This window comes from Monodon monoceros, unplaced genomic scaffold (assembly GCF_005190385.1).
Source record: "Monodon monoceros isolate NGI ecotype Baffin Bay Population unplaced genomic scaffold, NGI_Narwhal_1 Super_Scaffold_18, whole genome shotgun sequence".
In the NCBI taxonomy this organism is placed as follows: domain Eukaryota; kingdom Metazoa; phylum Chordata; class Mammalia; order Artiodactyla; family Monodontidae; genus Monodon; species Monodon monoceros.
In genome coordinates this window covers 127,844,571-127,868,874 of record NW_021703774.1, presented here as the reverse complement: position 1 = coordinate 127,868,874, position 24,304 = coordinate 127,844,571, and the positions used below count along the sequence as shown (strand labels likewise).

The window sequence follows — 24,304 nt, the reverse complement described above, 5'->3', positions numbered from 1 at the left end:
TTGATATAAATTATCTCCACTTGTTTTGCACAATAAGAAATATGTTATTCAGTTCCCAATTGCTAAAAACTACCATGTAGGGCTTCCCTGGTGGTGAGTGGTTGAGAGTCCGCCTGCCGATGCAGGGGACACGGGTTCGTGCTCCGGTCCGGGAAGATCCCACATGCTGCAGAGCGGCTGGGCCCGTGAGCCATGGCCACTGAGCCTGCGCGTCCAGAGCCTGTGCTCCGCAACGGAAGAGGCCACAACAGTGAGAGGCCCACGGACCGCAAAAAAAAAAAAAAAACTATCATGTATCTGTGCATTCTCATTTACCCCTATAGAGGATTTGAACAGATCAAGTCCCTTCTGTGTTAACACTTTAAAAGAATAAGTGAACAACCAGATGTGGTGGGGGAAAAAAAGACAGACTTTATTTGAATGTGAAAATCTCTAACTTTAGGTATAGCTTAGTAAAGATTTTTTTTAAAAAAATCTCTTTGAGAAAGAGGGAAGAGATATGGGGACATATGTATATGTATAACTGATTCACTTTGTTATAAAGCAGAAACCAACACACCACTGTAAAGCAATTATACTCCAATAAAGATGTTAAAAAAAAAAAAATCATGTGTAGAGGAAAACTAAATGGTTCTTTTGAAATAAAATATTACAATGTTAAAAAAAAGAGAGAAATCTCAATAGTATCTTTAAAAGCATATTTTAATGTAAAACATAAAAAATTAAACTAAAAATATATTTTTTTACATACATATCCTTTTAGATAGCTTTTTCTAAATTATTTGATAACTATAAAAATTGGAAGCAATAGGTGTTAAGTAATAGGAGATCTGCCACTTTCAGAATACAGTCCTCCCTACGATTTCTCGCTTGTCAAATGTTTGCGTCAATCACATCCATTCATTCTCCCTCTACTCAGACAATAATTTTTTTAATCTTTTTTATCCCTTGAAACCCTTTAAAGTACACTCAAGTTTACTACTAAAAATAAATACAATGTGCAAATACTTTCTTAAAACTCACACTAAAAATGCTTAAATTCCTGTTTTTTCAGATAGAAATTTGAACCCTACAGTATGTCAGCTCTGTCATCTATAAAACAGGGATAATTGTATTGGCTCTGTGCAGGCTGCTGTGCAGAGTTAAAGAGATAATGGCTATATATAAACTAAAAGGAGTCCTTGTGTCAACTTTACTTTCTTTTTTAAACATCATTCACCGGGAAAATGTACACATATAGATTGCATAATGCCTACTAACACGTATTATCAGAAATCACTACTTACCTTGAAACATACCTTGAAACATGCCTCAGAAGGTAGAAAGAATTCAAACTGAGCTAGAAGAGTATTATTGTGATCCAATACAACAATTCAGTCAGCAAATATTTATGGAAATTTATGTAAAATTTTATGATATCTGTGTGTCAGCTGATACCTGCTGAGTATATCTCCTTCTGTCATTCTAAAATTATTTCTACCTATGCTAGATTTTCTAGATAAGTGAAAGGTTTTTTTAAAAATTATAAATTCCTAAAAAATATTAGCTGCCTGAGACTAAAATGTTTTCACAGTTCTAAGTAGAATAAGCAACCTACACGATTTGGTATTCAGGTCTCACTGGACACTGAAGGCCCAAGTAATAATACAAAAAAGGCCACTAGTGACTTTGATAACCTTCCTTTTTAAAATCATTCTCTTAGCCAATTATACCCCAAAAGCCCAGTATCCTTAAGCTTTCAAACCAATCTCTCTCAAGTTGTGTAACGATTGGGTAAATGTAATGTAATAAAGCCAATGATAATAATAATGACTAACTTCTATCAAGCATATAATATGTGCAGGTACTTTCCTACACCCTAATCCAGGAAGATACTAAAGGCTCTCAGTATAATGAGTAAACCAAGAAAGAAAAAAATATATAGGAGATAAGAACTCCATTGCAAAAGAAATGCAAACAGAATTTCTAGGAAAATGGTGAATAGGCTCTAAGATGACAACTGTACAGTAAGCCTAGTGAGCCTAGAAAACTTCCCCTGCTATACTAACTTATAATTTAGTTGCAAAGGGACCAAGGAAGGTGCAAGAGAGGAAATAATTGATAATATGAAGCTTTACAGAGCTGACAAGTATATTTTTTTTCTGGATTTATGCAAGTATATGTATTTTTTTAAGGAGGAGATATCAGAGTTAAATCTTGAAAAAGAATCAAGAAATAGCAGCATGAACATGCTATTTAGAAACAAAGAGTAAAATACCAAAAGAAGGATCAAAAAGAGTTACTAGTGACTGACAATAAAGATTAGACAACGGCATAGGGAAAAGTTGGTAGGAATAAGATGAAGGACCTCTGTTTTTAATTTTAAGCCTTATGGAACTATGTGAACTTTAAGTATATTCATATAATTTGTTTAAAAAATATAAATATGTAAATAAATAACAAAGCTAAGTAGGAAAATGAAAGGAAAGACCCCTCATAGTCCCCAATTCCATTTTCCCTGTCTCTGAAATAATCCAAGCAGAGGAAAGACAGATAAACACAAGTTAGGAATGTTCTAGATGAGATTCCTGTACTAGATAAGAGAGGGTTGATAACCTCTAAATTGTTCAATACAAACCTTGGATCACTTCTTTATTCCATGTCCTTTTAAATAGTTATATATATAATTTATAGGAGAATACTTATATTACCTGTTTCTTTTGAAAAAGCAGTATATATTTTCTTCAGCCTATCTTCCAGGAATTTTACTCACACTATGTGCCAATCACGTGTAATGCTTTGCGCTCTGTACCCTCACAAGAGAAGACAGGTATTATCATCTCACATTTTATTAATAAAACTGAGTGCCAATAAATTGGTAACTTAAAACAAGTTACTTAAACAATAAACAGTGGAGTCAGAAGTCACACCCATATCTGCATGACTCTAAATTCCATTCATACCACTGTACAATGTCTTATTTCTTAACTCACTGAGTAAGTATTTACTGTGTGCTCTCCATGTGCTTGTACACTATTCTACATGCTGGAGACAAAGTGGTAAACAAAACAGACAAGTCCCTGCCCTTTACAGTAATTACATTCTAATGAGAAAGAGAAAAGATGATCATATAACTACATATTACAGTGCCAGATAATGATAAATACAAGGAAGGGTAAAAAGCTAGAGTAGGGAAGCAGCAGATCTTTTTAGTTAGGGTGACAAGAATGTCCTGTAAGCAGATATATGTCTGAATAAGGAATCAAGTCATGTGACTATCTGGGGAAAAACATAATAGGCAAAGAGAAGAAAATAAATCAAAAAATCTTAGGCAGAATTTTGTTTGTTCAAGGATGAACAAAAAGGCCACTGAGGCTAAAATGAGCAAGACAGAGATTAGTAAGATATGTTAGAGAAAGGCAGGAGCCAGATCATATAGTCTTATAGACTACTATAAAAAAATTCATTCTTGTTCTGCTTATAATAGAAGCCACTGGAGGGCTTTAGGCAGAGGAATAAATGATCTGATTTATATGTTTAAAAAATCTCTCTGACTACAACGCTGAGAATTGACTGAGGCAGGGGTAGAAATAAGATCAAATTTTAAAAGGTACACAAAATTCGAGATCAGCAGCTGTCCAATATTCTAGCCTCTAGTCCCATCTGACTATTGACCATTTGAAATGTGGCTCATCTGAACTGAGATGTGCTTTAAGTGTAAAATACGCACCAGACTTTGAAGATTTTTAGCAGGAGTGGAAGAAAAGTAAAAGAATTTTTTACATTTATTACATGTTAAAATACTATTTTAGATATATTGGGTTAAATAACATGATTAATTTCACTTGTTTCTATTTTTTTTTAATGTAGCAACTATAAAATTTTACATTACAAATGTGGTTCCCATTATATTTCTATTTGACAGTGCTGATCTGGATGGTAACTTGACTAGAATTTTAAAGGTGGAGGAGGTACAAAGTATTGGATTTGGGATTCATTTTGAAGCAGAGCCTACAAAACTTCGTGGAGGAGTAAATGTGAGGAACAACAAAAGGAGAGAAATCATTTTGATTCCAAAACTTTTGGCCTCAGAAGCTGGGTAAACGGTGGTGAAATACATTAAGATGGGGAAGTCTAGGCAGAAACTTATGTCTGAGCGGCCCTGTTGGGTATCCCAGTAGACATGTCAAGTCATGGTCTCAGCATTCACAAATAAAGGAAGCCTCATTTATAAAGAGTATATCTAAATGGTACCCCTGGAGTTATGCAGGTTCGGCCTAAAAGCCTATCCAATAACCTTGTGTCAGGTATTCTCTGAGCAATGTAGAATCACCAAATATTGTTTATTGTTAGAACATAGTGCAGGCACATACATATGATTCATGTGTAATGCTAGATTCTGCTAATAAGAACACATGAGGAAATACAGTAACCAGGAGTTCAAATGTTTTAACCTAACAACCCACAATTCAAACGCTAGCTCCAACACAGTAAAGTATAACCTCTTTATCCCTCAGTTTACTCACTTCTAAAATGAAGGTAATACCTACTTCAAGCTATGAACATTAAATAAGATAATGTATGTAAGGTAACTAACATTATACCTCTTGCACAGCAATAGCTTAATACATTACAGCTATTAATAAAATCATGAAGAAATGGAATAACAAAGCTACAAAAGATTTTTGAAGAGTTTCATTCTCTATTAATATTAGAATATATAGTATCTTATTTCGGAATTCTCCAAAATTAAAATGTGCTACCTGTAAGTAGTGTTTGGAACATAGACATCCCTTGCAGGAAACTCCAAAATTTCTCTGGTAGGTCTAACTCTACTGTCAGGGTAAAGCTTCACTTGAAGCAGCTCTGGTGTTAGGCAATAATGGGGATTTTCAGGTGCAGGAGAAATGTCTATCTTCAGCTGAGCTGCATATAAAAATACATTATAAAAACAACGTAAACATAATAAATAACAACTTCACACTATTAGTATTTTTGGAAGGATTTAGATCCTATTTTTGCAAAAAGTCTGGGAAGAAAACAAAATTACTATCATCTCAGACCTCTGAATTATTTCATCTTATCAAGTCTCAAACTTACAAATTACTAATACAGACATAAAGACAGAAAATAATAAATGCTTACTGAATGAATGAATGGAAAGGAAGAAGAGGGGGAAAAAGAAGAAAAAAACCAGAGGGATCTAGTATAGAAACAAGAAAACATTTTGAAGATTAAATGATTTACTTTAAATTTGGTAGATTTCAAAATAGTTTTACTCTGGAATGGTTTGCTCTGATCATAATATGAATCTATTTCTGAATATCTACCATTACATGTATTTTTTTCCCTCTAGAAAATAATTTTAAGCCACAATGTTATTCATCATTCTCATTTCCGTACTCAAATTATCAAAGGTACTGAATCCTGCATCCAAACTGTTAAGACTACATGAGAGCAGAATAATGAAATGAAGAAGGCTGACAGGTCTTGAGCACAGAAACACGTATGGGCTAGATAACTGAAAAAAGGAATAGATAATTATAAAAAATACAATTATTAATGATGATAATAGTTGTCATCACGTTTACACAAAATCTTAAAATACCTGTAATAGGTCTTAGTCGCCGTAAAACAGAAGATGGCCTTCTCATATCAGCAAGGAATTTGTATAGATCTTCATCACTTAAGCGATCTCCTTCCTAATTTTAAAAATAGAGGAAAAAGTATTAGATTTTTAAAATATAGTACATTGAAAATAAGTTTATATTGCCTGTTAATAATCCTGCCCTTCTTCCTTCAATTCAGTCTGAATGAAAAGTAAAATTAAATTAATACAATTACGATTAAAAATAAATATGCTAACCTATTTTCTTCCTTCTTGCTTTCAAGTTGTATTGAGCTATAATATTGCTATCTATTTTTAAATTTTATAGATTTATTTACAGCCCATTATCTGTGTTTAAAAGGGGTTACAGGGCACTCTAAAATATAGAAAAAATGATGCAAGTTAGAGGGAGATAAAGAGAAGAAAACAAGAATATAGACAGAAAACAGACATATATAGGTATGTGTATATATATATATATATATATATATATGACACTCATAAATTTGTTACACTTGAGTTTTCATTTGTCTTTTCAACTTTATATCACCAAATTTCTTAAATGCAAAATATAGAGCATTGGCTACATTTGAAAAAGAAAAGAAAGAAGTAACAACAAAAAACTACTCTTAAAAAAAACAAAGACAACTATCCCAATAATAAGACCAGAAAGAAAACTCTAAAAAGACCTCAATCAATGGGGGAAAAGAGACAAAAAAACCGAACCATGTCCAATTAACAAAGAATTCTCAATTTAAAGTAATATTTTTTCTTACAGTTAAAATAGGTAGAGATTGATTTTATTCTTTTATTCAGAAGTCTTTACATTTTATTCATCCAAACCTCCTGCATTTGACATCTTATTATTTTTAATGCATAATTCATATACTGTCTTTTTATTCTATTTGGTAATAAACATACTTAAGCCTCCTTTATTACTGTGAGCTCACCTTGAGCCAGATCTCATTTGTTCACAATTGTATTCTAAACAGGATACAGAACTGATCTTCTTTTATGCCATTATTTTAAAAAGTGATTTTTATTTTCTAAGTGTTTGGAGATTTTTGTCAATACTTTTATAAATGGTTTTCAGTTTTACTGAGTTATAGTTAGAGAATCTGACTTCAAGAAGATTTTTTCAGTGATCTAAATATACAATTAATTATTGTAAATGTTCCATCAGTTACTAAAAGAGCATATTCTCTCCTTTTGAGTACAGAAATGAATACAGATCTTCAAATGGTCCTTATTTAGAATACATTCAAATTATCTCAAGATTCAATTATTTCTGTCTACTTCACTTGTTAAACTGATTATATCAATGGCCTCCATTCTTTACTCCCTGTCTGTTTCCATGCCTTTTGTTGGGTGGGACACAATTCTTTCCCCTGGGCTTGGCCACGAGACTTGTTCTAATCAGTAAGCAAACATGATACAGAGACTTGAAAAACATTTGCGTAAGTAAGCTTGCCCCCTCTCTGGAACTTCTGTCACTGCTATAACAACATGACCAAGCTGGCCTGCTAGAGTATAAGAGTGGAAGCTGAGACACATGGAAAAGGTCTGAATCATTTCAGTTTTCCCAGCAAAAGTCAGTCTAGATCAGTTGATCCCAGTCAATCGCCAAACATGTGAATAAGCCTAGCTGACACTCACCCCTCCACACTGCATGTACTGCTATGTACTCCTGAAGCAACAGATAACTTCTATACATGTCAACAAATAGAACAAATGTCCTTAAAACTAATGTATAGATTTAATTTTTGTTTTTAAATCTCTATGTATTTCCAATAATTTTGGCTTGACACATTTCAAATCTGTACATAAACACTCCTGATTACTATATCCCAATCATGGACAGTAATCTCTCATTTAAAAAAAAAAAAACCTGGGGACTTCCCTGGTGGTCCAGTGGTTAAGAATCCACCTTCCAATGCAGGGTACAAGGGTTCGATCCCTAGTTGGGGAACTAGGATCCCACACGCCATGGGGCAACTAGGTCCGTATGCCGCAACTACTGAGCCTACACGTTCTACAGCTCGTGTGCCACAACTAAAGAGAAGTTCGCACCACAACAAAGAGCCTGTGCATCACAAAAGATACCGCATGCTGCAAAGAAGATCCCACATGCCACAACTAAGACCCGGCACAGCCAAACAAACAAACAAATAAATAAGTAAATAAATAACCTGCCTTCTGTATCTCATTTAGGAGAAATTGTACCTTGAATTCTACTTTATTAAAATTGTAATTTCTGCTTTTTACTTAATATGCACTTGCCTGATGCATAATATCCTAGCTATTTTAAAATACCTATAAATATCATATATGTTAATAGTTAAAAAATTATAGAACTGTACAAAAGTCAAGTGTAAATGCTTTCCATTGCTCCATATTTCCAGCAATCATCCTTTTTTAAGTTTTCACAATCACTTTGTTCCAGTTTCCAGTTACCAGTCTCCAACAGTGTTCAGTACATGATGAATGCTCAAAAAATATTTGTTGAGGGCTTCCCTGGTGGCGCAGTGGTTGGGAATCCGCCTGCCGATGCAGGGGACACGGGTTCGTGCCCCGGTCCAGGAAGATCCCACATGCTGCGGAGCGGCTGGGCCCGTGAGCCATGGCCGCTGGGCCTGCGCGTCCGGAGCCTGTGCTCCGTGACAGGAGAGGCCACAGCAGTGAGAGGCCCACTTACCGCAAAAAAAAAAAAAAAAAAAAAATTGGTTGAATAAACAGGTGGGTGGGTGGATGGATGACTTACTGATTTAAGTTTATAATACTAGTTCAATAATAAAACATGCTGAAGAAAAAAAAAAGCTGTGGAAATAGTGGCAGAAGTGATATACCAGCTGAAGACGAAGAGAGAGAGAAATGTTACAGCCACAAGGTTGTGTCACTGTAACAAGTAAATCTACTGCCCTGTTTCCATAGCTAAATGTGGCCTATCACCTCATCCAAGTAACACTGTGGCCTTTTCTAGATTCTTTCTTGCACTATTATCCATAATAAAAAGACCCTTACCACTTCAGAGCCTTCTCACCTGCTTTATTTTCCATTTGAGTCTCTCAGCGCAGCTGCCTGTAAATGCTACTGATATATAACTGTAGCATTATACTAGACAGCTAGCTGTCAAATCATAACACATCCTGCCCTAAACACCTTGCCCTCTCAAGTTATAAGGTGTCACTAGGCCAGGATTTTCTCCTCTTATTTAGAATAACACCACAGAAGGAGGAATTCTGAGGCAATACTTAGCATTTTCCTTTAATCCGCTCCAAAATACATGCATAGTACCCTTCTCCAGTTTATCACACTAATACAAATTTTCTTCCATCCTTAAAATGTTCTGGTCCTCTGGTTACTTTAGACAGACTTTCGAAATTTTCTGATCCTGATTCAGAGTATAAAATTCATTTTACATCAAAATCCAGTAGCACATACACCAGGTATGCACATATGGACAGGTATGCACGCACACAAAAATTGGAGGGAAAAAGCCTACTGAAGCAATATTTAACTTCACTAAGTGCAATGCACTATTATTTTTCTATTCTACTGGTTTGTTTGTTTTTTTTAAGCTGGGTGTTATCTACTAAATTTCCATTACTATTCCATTACTATTATTGGATCATGACCAGCACTTGAAAACTACTGATTTGACTCAAGTACAGGAAATATACTTGCAAAGAACAAAGTATCTTTGATCAAGAACTTTTTGGACCTATAAACTCACCTATAAAAATAATTTTAGCACAAAAATGCACTACTAGAGCCTGAAATTTCTATTCTATATACCATGGATGTGGTATGTTAGGTCAAAAACAACTTGAGTGGGGAAGACAGATATAACCACACACCTACTTGAAGAAAATCCATAAAATATCAATGCTTAAGAAAAGTTAAAATATTAAAATTAAGAAATAGGATACAGATGTGGATGATTGATTTGGAAGCATTACTAATCAATGCCAACATTTAAATAAATATAATGATGAAAAAACAGCTATAATATTATTTTTTATTATATTTTTTATTCTTAATTTTTTTAACTTGTTAAAATCACAATCAATTACTACATGTACATGTAATACATGGAAAATTATGATTTTTCTGAAATCACAAGAAATTTAAGTACGAATAGCCCCCTAGAATTCCTCCATGACAGAACAATACCTGCTTAAAAAAATTTGTCACTGTGAGAGTAGCAGGTCGAAAGCTGGTCAAGTTACAAGAATCATCTCCACTTGTTGTCCTTTCAAGTGATCTTCTGCCAACCAGACTAGAATTCCTCCTCTCTGACCAAGACCCCTTTCGTTCTACCAAGGAAAAAAAGTAAGATGTTCATTTCCATAATATTTAAAATGTGTTTTAAAGCAGTCCTCCAAACACAGGAAAATAGCCACTAAAGTTGAAAATTATCCCCTCAGCAATACTGATTACAGCAGAAGAATTTCACTTCTGGGGAGATCTGTAAGGAAGCATTACACCTAAATCTTTGGGTTCTCTTTAAAAACTTCTCCAGTGTAAAATAAGTCTCTACCACACAAAGATTATGCATATAACCCAATATCAGCTATGAAGAACAGCTATAGAGGAACTATGTATTTACTAGGAAATAGGCACACAATGCAAATTTTGGTCACCATATAATGGCCCCTCAGTCTTAGCACTTGAGTTTGAAAAAGAATTTAAGACAACTTGCATTCAAAGTCCTTGCAAGATAACCTTATAATTCAAAACCAAGAGAGCAACTATGTTGTAGAAAACAAACAAAACTATAAACAAGCCAGACCTAACAGGCATCTATAGAATACACCACTAAGCAAAAGCAGAATACACATTCTTCTCAAGCACACACAGGAAATTCTCCAAGACAAACTATATAATAAGCTATAGAACAAAATACAATAAATTCAAAGGGATTCAAATCATATAAAATATGTTTTCCAAGAACACTGGAATTAAGCTATAAATCAATAACAGAAGAAAATTTGAGAAATTCATAAGCATGTGGAAGTTAAACAGCACACTTCTGAATAACCAATGGATCAAAGAGGTAACAAGGGAAATTTTAAAACATTTAAGATATAGGAAAATGAAAATGCAAAATCCCCAAACATATGATATATCACTAAAGAAGTTCTCAGAGGGAAATTTATAGCTGTGAATGTTTATATTACAAAAAAAGAAAGATCTCAAATCAGTAACTTAAGCTTACATCTTAACAAACTAGAAAAAGAAGAGAAAACTAAACCCAAAGCAAGCATTAGAAAGGATACCAAGGGAATGTAAATTGATACAGTCACTATGGAGAACAGTATGGAGGTTCCTTGAAAAACTGAAAATAGAATTACCATATGACCCAGCAATCCCACTACTGGGCATATACCCTGAGAAAACCATAATTCAAAAAGAGTCATGTACCAAAATGTTCACTGCAGCTCTATTTACAATTGACAGGCCATAGAAGCAACCTAAGTGTCCATCGACAGATGAATGGATAAAGAAGATGTGGCACATATATATAATGGAATATTACTCAGCCATAAAAAGAAACGAAATTGAGCTATTTGTAGTGAGGTGGATGGACCTAGAGACTGTCATACAGAGTGAAGTAAGTCAGAAAGAGAAAAATAAATACTGTATGCTAACACATATATATGGAATCTAAAACAAAACAAAACAAAATGCTTCTGAAGAACCTAGGGACAGGACAGGAATAAAGACACAGACTTAGAGAATGGACTTGAGGACACAGGGAGGGGGAAGGGTAAGCTGGGACGAAGTAAGAGAGTGGCATGGACATATATACACTACCAAATGTAAAACAGATAGCTAGTGGGAAGCAGCTGCATAGCACAAGGAGATTAGCTCGGTGCTTTGTGTCCACCTAGAGTAGAGGGGTGCGATAGGGAGGGTGGGAGGGAGATGCAAGAGAGAGGAGATATGGGGATATACAGCTGATTCATTTTGTTATACAGCAGAAACTAACACACCACTGTAAAGCAATACTCCAGTAAAGATGTTAAAAAAAAAGAAAGGATACCAAAAAAGACAACAGCTAAGTGGAAATAAATGAAATAGAAACTAGGAAAACAATAGAAAAATAATCAATGAAACCAAAAACTGATTCTTCAAAAAGATAAAATTTTTAAAACTTTAGTTAAACTAATGAAGAAAAAAATACATAGACAGGGGACTTCCCTGGTGGTGCAGTGGTTAAGAATCCACCTGCCAGTACAGGGGATATGGGCTCAAGCCCTTGTCCAGGAAGATCCCATATGCCGCGGAGCAACTAAGCCCATGCGCCACAACTACTGAGCCTGCATGCCACAACTACTGAAGCCTGCGTGCCTAGAGCCTGTGCTCCACAACAAAAGAAGCCACCACAATGAGAAGCCCACACACCACAACAAAGAGTAGCCCCTGCTTGCCACAACTAGAGAAAGCCCTTGCACAGCAATGAAGACCCCATGCAGCCAAAAATAAATAAATTTATTAAAAAACAAATACATAGACAGGACTCAAATTACTAAAATCATCACTACAGCAGACCTTAGAGAGAAAAAGGATTATACTACAATACTATGAATAACTGTAAGTCAACAGTTAGATAACAATTAGATAATTTAGATGAAATGAACACATTTCTAGAAAGATACACAGTACTGAAACTGACTCAAGATGAGAGAGAAAATATGAATAGATGTATAACAAGAGATATAATTAGTAATGAAAATACTTACCACAAAGAAAAGACCAAGCCAAGGTGGCTTCACTAGTGAATTCTTCCAAACTTTCAATGAAAAATTAATACCAATTGTTTACAAATTCTTCCAAAAACCAGAAGGAAAAAATCACAACTCATTTTCAATGAGGCCAGTATTATTACCCTGATACCAATAACAGACAGAGATATTACAAGGAAGAAAAACTACAGACCAATATCCCTTAGGAATATAGAAGCAAAAATACTAAACAAAATACTAGGAAACAGACTAACAACACATAAAAAAAAATTATATACCATGGCCAAGTGAGACTTCTCCCAGAAGTGTAAGATTAGTTTAACATCCAAAACTAATCAATTAATGCAATACAGCATACTAAAAGACTACAGGGCAAAATACCATACAGATCATCTCAGTAAACTCAAAGAATGCATTTTACAAAATCCAATATCCTTCCATGACAAAACCACTCAAAAAGTTAGGAATAGAAGGGAACTTCCTCAAACTACTACATTACATCTATGAAAAACCTATAGCAAACATCATACTTGATAGTGAAAGACTGAGTGCCTTCCCCCTAAGGTCAGGAACAAGATGAGGATATCCACTCTTGCCATTTTTTTTAATACTGTACAAGAGATTCTAGTCAAGATAATTAGAAAAGAAAAATAAATAAAGACATCCAGATGGGGAAAAAAAAAAGTAAACTTATTTTCATTCGCAGATGACATGATCTTATACATGGAAAATCCTAAAGAATCCAGAAAAGAAAAAAAAATTAGAATTAATAAACACATTCAAAAAGGTTTCAAAGTACAAGGTCAATATTCAGAAGCCAACTGTATTTCTATCACTAAAAATGAACATTAGGAAAATGAAATTAAGAAAACAATCCATTTAAAATACCATCAAAAACCAATAAAATACTGGGATGCACATTTAACAAGAGAGGGGCAAGACTTGTACACTGAAAACTACAAGATTGTTTAAATAAATTTTTAAGATCTAAATAAATGGAAAAACATTCCACAGATTGGAAGACTTAATATTGTTATGAGGGCAACACTCCACAAATTGATCTACCAAATCAATGTAATTCCTATCAAAATTCCAGCTGCCTTTGTGCAGAAATTATCACCTGACCCTAAACTTCTTATGAAAATGCAAGAGCTCAAAATAGCCAAAATAATCTTAAAAAAAATTGGAGGACCCACTATTCCCAATTTCAAAACTTAGTGCAAAGCTAAAATAATAAAGATAGTATAGTGCTAGCATAAGCATATATATCAATGGAACAGAACTGAGAGTCCAGAAATAAAACCATATATCGACGGTCAATTGATTTTCAACAAGAGTGCCAAGACCATTCAATAGGGAAAGAATAGCCTTTTCAACAAATGGTGTTGGGACAACTAGATATCTACATAAAAAGAATGAAGTTGGACCCTTACCTCTTACCATGTACAAAAATTAACTCAAAATGGACTATACCCAGATGTAACAACATGTGTGAACCTTTCAAACATTATGCTAAGTGAAAGAAGCTACTCACAAAAGATTACACATTGTATAATTCTATTAATATGAAATGTCTGGCATAGACAAATCCATACAGACTAAATAAATTACAGTTTGGTTAGGTTTGGGGACTTGAGGAGAAGAGTGACCACTAAGGAGTATGAAAGTTCTAAAATTAGATTGTGGTGACATTTTCTGAACCTTATGAATATAACAAAAAACACTGAATTATACATCTTAAATGGGCAAACTGTACGTATGTGAATTACATCTCAATAAACCCGTTAAAGGAAAAAAAGAAAACCCTTTTAATGTCTCACTACATTGCAAAGCTTACAAATATAACAAGACTATATAAGAAAAAGAAAAGCATTATACATGTAAAAATATTTTATATAAAACATTCTCACCTCCAGTGCTTATTTCCACCTCTGTAGAATCTCTTTCCAAACTCCCAGCACTGCTAACAATATTCATTAAATGGATTGCAGTCCAAGCAAAAGGCATGCGATACTTCCCAAGTCTTTGGCAAAACTGATCAGCTTGACTTTTCAGCTTCTCCAATTTTTCCTTATTCTGCAAAACAAAACTTTATACATTATATGATTACGTTCAAAGAAATGAATTAAAGGCTATTTCATAATATATAAAGGAAAATATAAAGGTTAAGGATTCTCAATTCTCAGCAAAGATGGAAAAACAATCTGTACCTTTCAGAGATCAATTAACAGTATATTATCTTTACTAAGCAACCTCAACCAGTTCTACAAATGTATGTGAAAGTCTTTAAAATTTCTGTTTGTGATGATCTTATGTTGGGAGAAAAGAAAGGACAGCAAGAGTCAAACATGTTTATGTACTGAAAGTACTATTTTATGAAAGGAAACATAACCTAGACAACAGGTTCTAGACACGAACTGCCAACCACAAAATATTCTAGGTTACGACTTATTAAATTTTATTTTTCTAAAAAAGATGGAAGCAGTTGGGCCATTCTGACATAATCACTAACTTATGACAACTATGAGGTGGGACTGGGGGTCACAAATAAACCAACAATAAATAAGCCCAGAGCTGTAATAAAAGAAGCAAACAAAAAAAGTATGACAAGAGGACTAAACCCTGGAAAAAGACCAATGATCCAAATAGCACGTGCTTATCTGGAAGACATCCTGAGGCTGGCTCAACTTTTAGGCTATCCTTGAAACAAACACTAAGGTGGCCTGCAATAGCCAACCAATGGTCCAAGGGTGAAAACCTACACTAAAATCTCTCACATACTATTTCCATATAGGATATTGGTAAGGTATACTCAAATGGCAGTGTCCTACCTTAGGACTCAGGACTGAGAAAAGATGAAGAAATAGCTAAATGGTAGGACTGCTTACTGCTGTATCTATTATACCTTCAAAATAGGTTCTTGCTTTAAGAGTACTTAAAGAGAACTAAGGACCCTTATCAAGCATGTGAATATGTAAGATAAGAGTGAAGTAAGCTGCAATTATACACCTATGAACTTCATATAACAGAGCAATTTAATTTGTAAAATGACGACCTGGGGAAAGCCAGAATAGTTTAACCCTAATTTCAACCAGATATCCAGGAATCAGAGAATATCATGTGCTCAGATGCACCCATATTAGCAGAAAACACTCAATTCTTGTTCCAAATCTCAGAAAAATAAAAAGCAAAACATTTTCTAGATTGTGGTGATTTGTCCAATACTCCTCAAGCACACCTCTCCTGGCTGTTTGACATATTAAATCATGTGTTCAAAGATCCAAAAATCACCTGCTATGCTGTTTTTTTTTTTTGGCTGCATTGGGTCTTTGTTGCTGCGCGCGGGCTTTCTCTAGTTGCGGCGAGCGGGGACTACTCTTCGTTGTGGTGCAGTGGCTTCTCTTGTTGCAGAGCACGGGCTCTAGGCGCGCGGGCTTCAGTAGTTGCAGCACGCAGGCTCAGTAGTTGAGGCTCGCGGGCTCTAGAGCACAGGCTCAGTAGTCGTGGCACATGGGCTTAGCTGCTCCACAGCATGTAGGATCTTCCCAGACCAGGGCTCGAACCCGTGTCCCCTGCACTGGCAGGCGGATTCTTAACCACTGCGCCACCAGGGAAGTCCTCACCTGTTATTCTTATAACTAACTCAGGGTATCTGGAATTTGGTACCGATTGTTCACCTATTATTTTTGCTTTATAAGTTTATCCAAATTCTAGAAATTAGTTATCTGATGGCAAAATGGAGATTGTATTTTCTATTTTTACCATATTTCCTAATTATCTGCAGCTAGACAGAGGCCCAGAATACTTCTGCTTTGCTAGAAAAAGTTCCATCAAAATCACTATTTTGCAAACACAGGAAATTTTTTATTATTTAGGAATTAAACTGAACTAATTTGATTCTTTAGGAATTCATTAGCTTGGGGTGAGGGAGATTTTAAAGAATAGCATAGCACATGACTCAAGCTAGGTACTGAAGGATATAAAGAAAATGGGTAGGCCAAGAGAAAAAAATGAACTAGTAGTAAAATTCTTTAATATGCTCTGTATAGTATTCTCCCAAATTATAATTTCGGAGATTAGAGGTTGTTTAGGGTTGGGTTTGGGGATCTGAGGAGAATGGAAAGTGACTGCTAATGACTATGAAAGTGGCAGAAATAAGAGGCATGACATTCTACCTTGGTGGCATCTGCTTCTTTGAAAATCATATATGGTTCTGCACACTCTCCAATGTCTCCTTGCTGTAGCACTTTTTCTAGCTGTCAAAGACAAAAAGAGTAAAGATTAATTAAGCTTAAAAATAAAAGCAATCAGCCTGGAATGTAAGGATGGTACAAAATACAAAAATCAATCAACATAATACACCACATTAACAAAATAACAGAAAAAAAACACATGACCATCTTAACTGATGCAGGAAAAAGAACTGGACAATTCAACATCTGAATGAACTTAGAAAAGAAGAAAGCTACCTCAATATAATAAAGACCATATATGAAAAGTCCACATTTAACATCATATTCAATGCTGAAAAACCAAAAGCTTTTCCTCTAGAATGAGGAACAGGATAAGGATGTTCACTTTTGCCAATTCTATTCAACAAAGTACTGGAAGTCTGAGCCAGAGCAATTTGACAACACAAAGAAACAAAAACATCCAAATTGAAAAGGAAGAAGTTAAATTATCTCTATTCACAGACAACATGATCTCTTATATAGAAAACTCTAATATTCCACACACACACACACACACACAAAAAAAAAAAACTTGTTAGAACTAATAAATTCAGCAGAGTTGCAGGATACAAAATCAACACACAAAAAATCAGTTGCATTTCTATACCCGAGCAATGAGCAATTCAAAAAGGAAATTAAGAAAAAAATTCCATTTACAATAATATCAAAAAGAATAAAATACTGAGGAACAACCAAAAAGGTGAAAGATCTGTAATCTGAAAACTATAAATAGTTAGATTTTCTACAAGGGTGCCAAGACTATTCAATGGGGAAAGAAAAGTTTTTTCAACAAGTGATATTAAAAGAAACCTGAATATCCAAATGTAAAAGAATAAAGTTGAGCCCTTACATTATATTATATACAAAAATTAACTCAAAATGGATCAAACACCTAAACACAAACCTAAAACCTTAAACTCTTAGAAGAAAAAATAAAGGAAAAGCTTCCTGTGATTGGATTTGGTAATGTATTCTTGGATTTGACACAAAAAAAAGCAAAGGCAACAAAAGTAAAAATAGTTAAATTGGATTACATCAAAATTTAAAACTTTTGTATATGACAGAACACAATCAACAGGGTGAAAGGCAACCCACAGAATGAGAGAAGATATTTGCAAATCATATAACTGATAAGGAGTTCTTTATCCAAAACAGATAAAGAAATCCTACAACTCAACAACAAAACAACAAATAATCTGATTTTTAAATGGGCAAAGAACTTGAATAGACATTTCTCCAAAGAAGCCATACAAACGTCTAAGAAGCATATAAAAAGACACTCAACATCACTAATCATTAGGGAAATGCAAATCAAAACCACAATGAGATATCACCTTACACCCATCAGGATGGCCACAATTAAATAAACAAACAAACAAATAACAAGCATTGGCAAGGATATGGAAAACTGGAACCCCTGTGTGCTTTTTATGGTGTAAAATCGTAATCTGCTGTAGAAGACAGTACAGAGGTTCCTCAAAAAGTTAAAAATAGAATTATCATGTAATTCAGAAAACCTATTTCTGGGTATATATTCAATAGAATTGAAAGCAGGGACTCAAACAGATATTCACACACCCATGTTCATAGCAGCATTATTCACAATAGCCAAAAGGTAGAAGCAATTCAAGTGTCCATCAAAAAATGAGTAAACAAAACATGAGTATACACATACACATGGAATATTATTCAGCCTTAAAAGGAAGAAAATTCTGAAACATGCTACCACCTGGATGAACCTTGAAGACATTACGCCAAGGGAAATAAGCCTGTCACAAAAAGACAAATACTGTATTATTCCATTCAAATGAGGTATCTAGAATAGACAAATTCATAGAAACAAAGAGCAAAATGCTGGTTGGCAGAGGCTGGGGAGAAGGGGAAATGAAGAGTTGCTACTTAATGTGTATAGAGGGTTAAGGTTTTGTTGGCAAGATAAAATTTTCTAAAGATTGCTCGCATGATAATCTGAATATACTTAATTCTGAACTGTACACATAAAAACGATTAAGATGGTAAATTTTATGTTATGTGTATTTTACCTCAATTAAAACTATTAATAAAAGCAATCAGTCTTAAAAGTCATCTCCATTTAATATAACATCAAAGTACAAAATTACAATTAAAAAAGACAACTCACAAAATATTAAGTGGCCAATACAATTCTCCTTATCATTTTCCTCCAAAATGTCTCACTTTACCCCTATAAAATTTTTAATGTTTTAGGAAAAGAAATATAAATAAAATAGGATAAAAGTCCAGAAACCAAATGAAGTGTATGCAAGAATTTAGCACATAATAAAGTTGATGCTTCAAATTAGTGAATGGAGGATACATAAAGCGCTCTTACAAATTAATAAATTAATAATTGATAAAATAAAAACAATCCAATGAAATGAAGATTACACAACTGTATTTTTTTCACTTAAAACTTATGTATCCTATACACTTAAAATTTGTGTTTTTTATGTATACAAACAAGCTAAAAATGAGCTTACTATTTGAATAAGCACTACACAAAACAGAATATCCAAATGGCCAATAATTCTTAGACATCAGGGAATTATAAATTAAAGCCAAACTGACATACCCCTGCAAATGCACCAGAAATAAAATACGTAATAAAATAAAATTAATGAAATTGAAATGTAAAATACAATAACACCTGATGATATCAAATGTTAAGAAGGAAATGGAGCAAATAAAATTCTCAAGCACTGCTGATGAGACTGAAACTTGGACTAACCACGTCAGAAAACTGGTTCTTTCTACTAAAACTGCAGCTATAAATACACTATGATCCAGTAATTCAACATCTACCTATATACTCAATAGAAATGCAAAAATCATATATAAGAATGTTTACAGGGCTTCCCTGGTGGCGCAGTGGTTGAGAGTCTGCCTGCCGATGCAGGGGTCACGAGTTCGTGCCCTGGTCCGGGAAGATCCCACATGCCGCGGAGCGGCTGGGCCCGTGAGCCATGGCCGCTGAGCCTGCACGTCTGGAGCCTGTGCTCCGCAACGGGAGAGGCCAGAACAGTGAGAGGCCCGCATACCGCAAAAAAAAAAAAAAAAAGAATGTTTACAGCAGCATTACTTACAATATAGCCAAAAGCTAGAAATAACCCCAATGTCCATCGACTATTAGAATGGCCAAACTGTGATATGCATATAACAAGATACTACGCAGGGTGAAAAACAACCAACTATTGCTACATGCAAAAATGATGAATCATATAATTCTTTAGAATGTCAGACACAAGAATATATATGATTCCTTTTCTATGAAGAAAAAGAGGTTAAACTAATCCATGATGATAAGTCAGCAATAGTAGGGAGGGGCCAAAGAAGGCTGTTGAGTAATGTTCTATATACCTTGATCTGGATGTTGGTTACACAACTGAGTTAAGTATGTAAAAATTAAAGAAAGCGTACACCTTGTGCATGTTACTAACTATAAATAAAAATTTATAAAGAAAAGATAACTGAATTTCTATACACCAGTGATGAATGAAATTCTGTATATAATTTAAAATGAAAAATTTTAAATGATAACATTTAGAACAGGGTCAAAAATATCAAATTATCAGGAAGATATAGGAGAAAAGACCTAAAAACATACTGTGCTCATTGACTGGAGAACTCAGCCGTTTAAAGACGTCAGCTTTTCCAAATTGATCAGTATATTTAATGCAATCTCAGTTAACATCTCAACAAGTTCTTTCTTGAGAGAGAGTATGCCTGCATTGGGGCAGCATGGAGAGACTGACAAGCAAAAATTTATACAAAAATGTAAAGGGTCAAAAACATCCAGCCTCTCTCACCTCCTCACTTCCAAGATGACCAAGAAAAGAAGGAACAACGGTCATGCCAAAAAGGGCCACGGCCATGTGTAGCCTGTTTGCTGCACCAACTGTGCCCGATGCTTGCGCAAGGACAAGGCCATTAAGAAGCTCATCATTCAGAACATAGTAGAGGCCTAAGCCGTCAGGGACATTTCTGAAGCAAGTGTTTTCGATGCCTATGTGCTTTCCAAGCTGTATGTGAAACTACATTACTGCATGAGTTGTGCCATTCACAGCAAGGTAGTCAGGAATAGTTCTCGGGAAGCTCAGAAGGACCGAACACCTCCACCCTGATTTAGACCTACAGGTGCTGCCCCACGACTTCCACCAAAGCCCACGTAAGGAGCTAAGTCCTTAAAGACTGAAGAAATACTGTTCTCTGAAAAGACAATAAAATGGAAATCATACTTTATTAAAAAAAAAAGAAAAAGAAAAAGGAACATCCAAGGCAATCTTGAAGAATAAAGCTAGAAAAAAATATACTGTTTTTTATAAACTACAATAATTTTTTTTTTTGGCTGCCTTGGGTCTTCGTTGCTGTGCGCAGGCTTTCTCTAACTGCGGTGAGCAGGAGCTACTCTTTGTTGCGGTGCACAGGCTTCTCATTGTGGTGGCTTCTCTTGTTGCAGAGCATGGGCTCTAGGAGCATGGGCTTCAGTAGTTGCAGCACACAGGCTCAGCAGTTGTGGCATGTGGGCTCTAGGGTGTGCAAGCTTCAGTTGTTGTGGCGCGTGGGCTCAGTAGTTGTGGCTCGTGGGCGCTAGAGTGCAGACTCAGTAGTTGTGGTACAACCAGCTTAGTTGATCTGCGGCATGTGGGAGCTTCCCGGACCAGGGATTGAACCTGTGTCTCCTGCACTGGCAGGCGGATTCTTAACCACTGCGCCACCAGGGTAGTCTCTAAACTACTATAATTAAAACAGTGTGGTACTAGTGCCAATTAAAGACAAACAGGCCAGTTGAACCAAAAAAGATTCTAGGAAAAAAATCTCATACATATGAACACTTGATTTATGACATGGGATACTTTGTAAAAGCAGTAGGAGAAAAAAGCAGTCTTTTCAATAAATAGTGCTGGGTCATTTGGTTATCCATATGTGGGGGGCATTAATCTTCATCTCAACTTCACTCCAAACTATATGTGTAAGGTGAAACAATTACTCTTACCAGGGATCACTTAAGAGAATATATTTTTGAATTTGAGGGAGACAAAAATTTCATACATAAAACACAAAATACCATAGCCATAAAGAAAAAGGTTGATAAATTAGACAACATGTAAGCTATAAACTTTGATTTATCAAAGGATAACATTCTGTGAGAAAGCAAGCACAGAGTGGCAAACACATGTATACTCATGTACCAAAAGACTTGTTAAAGAATGTACATAGAAGCTTTATTCATAATAACCAACTGAAAACCAGATATACATTAGGGGGGAAAAAAAACCCTATGGTCTACCAAGGTCTATCTATTCATCTAAGCAGGATAAATAATGTGCTATAATCAGACAATGAAGTAAAACATGATGATAAAAATAAAAGAACAAACTACTGCTGTACATAATATAGAGGATTCTCACAGAAATTATATTGAGTTGAAACAAGCCAGGCACAAAAGACTACATATTGTATGACTGTGCTCAGATGAAATTCAAGAAGAGGAAAAGCTAAATAATGGTGATTTAAGTTGGAATACTAGTCATCTGGTGGAACAGAGGGGATAGTCACTAGAAAGACAAACAAAAGAACTCTCCAGGGTGATGGGGTGATGGAAATACTGTATGGCTTGAGCTTAGTCATGATTACACAGAAAAATACATAGTAAGAATTCATCGCTCTGTTTACCCCACATTTGTAAACTATACAGGTCTTATTATACGTATTTCATATGTCAGTTTTTTAAAAAACTGGTAAGTGTGACTAACTGAAACTCTTATTCACCCCTGGTGGGGAATACAACTATCACAGATACTTTGGAAACCAATATGGCAGCATCTACCAAAGCTGACATATAAATATCCTATGACTCTTCACCCTTCCTTTACCCCCTCACTGCTATATGACACTGCAATTCCTCCAAATAAAGAGGTCAGGTATATATCACAACTCCTAGAGTTTGTGTTATCATGTGACCTGTTTTGGCCAATAAAATGTTAGCTGGTGTGATGTGACCAAATGCTAGAAAAGTGTCTGTGCAACTGGGTCTGCTCTCTGGTACTTATGCAATCACCATGAGAATACGCCAGTCTAGCCTGCCAGAAAAGAGACATACAAAGATCAGCTCTAACTAAATCAAGTGACGCCCAGCCAACCTACAGACACTTGGAAGGAGCACAACTACCTAACAGAGTTCAGCCTATATTGGCTGACCACACAGACAACTCAGATGCATGAACTAAAAAATGCTTATTGTTGTATGCCACTGGGATTTTGTCTTTTTGTTCTTGTAGAGCAATAACTAACTAATACACAGATCAAGGGGATTTTTCTCTCAAAAAACAAAAACATCCTGCTGGACTATGATTTAAGAAAACCTCCTAAATACATTTTCTTTAAAGTCTGTAAAACACTTTAACTTGTACATATTTTTGAAATTATGTAAAAGTCTTTTTCTATGTATATACAACCATTTATGTGTGTATAGGTGTGTGTGTATATATTTTACACAATTGGGAACGTATGGTATGAATAGTCTCATTTTTAAGCAGCCAGTATTCCAATCACCATCTCTATCTTTCCAGTTCATTCCCTCAAATATGCTCTATTTTATGAAAACTTACTATTTTCCCATGTAAAATAACTGTGTATACACATTTATCAATTGTATTAATATCTAGAACTTTACTCTTAAGTGAGTTTCTGAAGACCACTGCTGCTAAATCTTTGCTTGTAAGATTGTTCATTGTAAGATTTATTTTAACCTGAATTCATAGGAATCTGTCCACAAATTAGGACATTATTCCTGTGGGTAAATAAAATTCATTTCATGACAATCCACTTTATAACCTTATTATAAAATTCATTACCTTTTTATGATAATTTTATATAAATACAGAAAAAAAGATTAAAGAATATATTTTAGGCTATTCTCAAGTCAAGGTCAAGTTAAGGTAAATTATTCTTAAGTTACCCTAAGCTAAGCGGCTTAGTAATATTCAGATTTTAGAATCTGTAATCCTTATTCTTTTTTTTTTTTTTTTTTATTGTGGTACGCGGGCCTCTCACTGTTGTGGCCTCTCCCATTGCAGAGCACAGGCTCCGGACGCACAGGCTCAGCAGCCATGGGTCACGGGTCCAGCCGCTCCGTGGCATGTGGGATCTTCCCGAACCAGGGCACGAACCCGTGTCCCCTGCATCAGCAGGCAGGCTCTCAACCACTGCACCACCAGGGAAGCCCTGTAATCCTTATTCTTAATTGGCTGACAGTCAAATCATAATGCTCCATGATCTCAATGATTTAGATTTTAGTATTTATATATTTAGGAGCTGAGTGATAAAATCATAGTATAGTTCCTATGATGCTTAATTTTATATGCCAACATGGCTAGGTTATCAAACACCAATCTAGATGTTGCTATGAAGGTATTTTTTAGAGGTGATTAACTTTTAAATCAGTAGACTTTGAGTAGAGCAGATTACCCTCCATAATGTGGGTGGGCCTCATCCAGTTAGTTGAAGACTTGAAGGACAAAGACTAAGGTTTCTCAAAGAAGGATTCTCAAGACTGCAACACAGCAATCCTGCCTGAGTTTCTGGTCTGCTGCTCTGTGGAATTCAGACTTAAGCCTACAACGTCACCCCTTACCTGGATTTCCAGCCTGCACTACACATTCCAAACCTGTCAGCCCCCACAATCACACGAGCCACTTCCTTAAAATCAATCTCTCTCT

At 35.1% G+C, this 24,304-nt stretch overlaps 1 protein-coding gene and 1 pseudogene across 9 annotated transcripts in view; one reads left to right on the top strand and one right to left on the bottom strand.

Annotated features, from left to right (window-relative positions):
* The window catches only part of DOCK7 (dedicator of cytokinesis 7), a 210,406-nt gene that overhangs the window by 145,838 nt on the left and 40,264 nt on the right, over positions 1-24,304 (bottom strand). For all 9 annotated transcript variants that reach the window (XM_029228228.1, XM_029228225.1, XM_029228226.1 and 6 more), the window contains exons 10-14: positions 16,512-16,592; positions 14,247-14,412; positions 9,761-9,903; positions 5,588-5,681; positions 4,743-4,905 (exon numbers count right to left, since the gene is read on the bottom strand). In XM_029228228.1, coding sequence (XP_029084061.1) covers positions 4,743-4,905; positions 5,588-5,681; positions 9,761-9,903; positions 14,247-14,412; positions 16,512-16,592 — 647 coding nt within the window. The remainder of the gene's footprint in view (positions 1-4,742; positions 4,906-5,587; positions 5,682-9,760; positions 9,904-14,246; positions 14,413-16,511; positions 16,593-24,304) is intronic.
* LOC114898552 lies at positions 20,408-20,755 on the top strand (annotated as a pseudogene).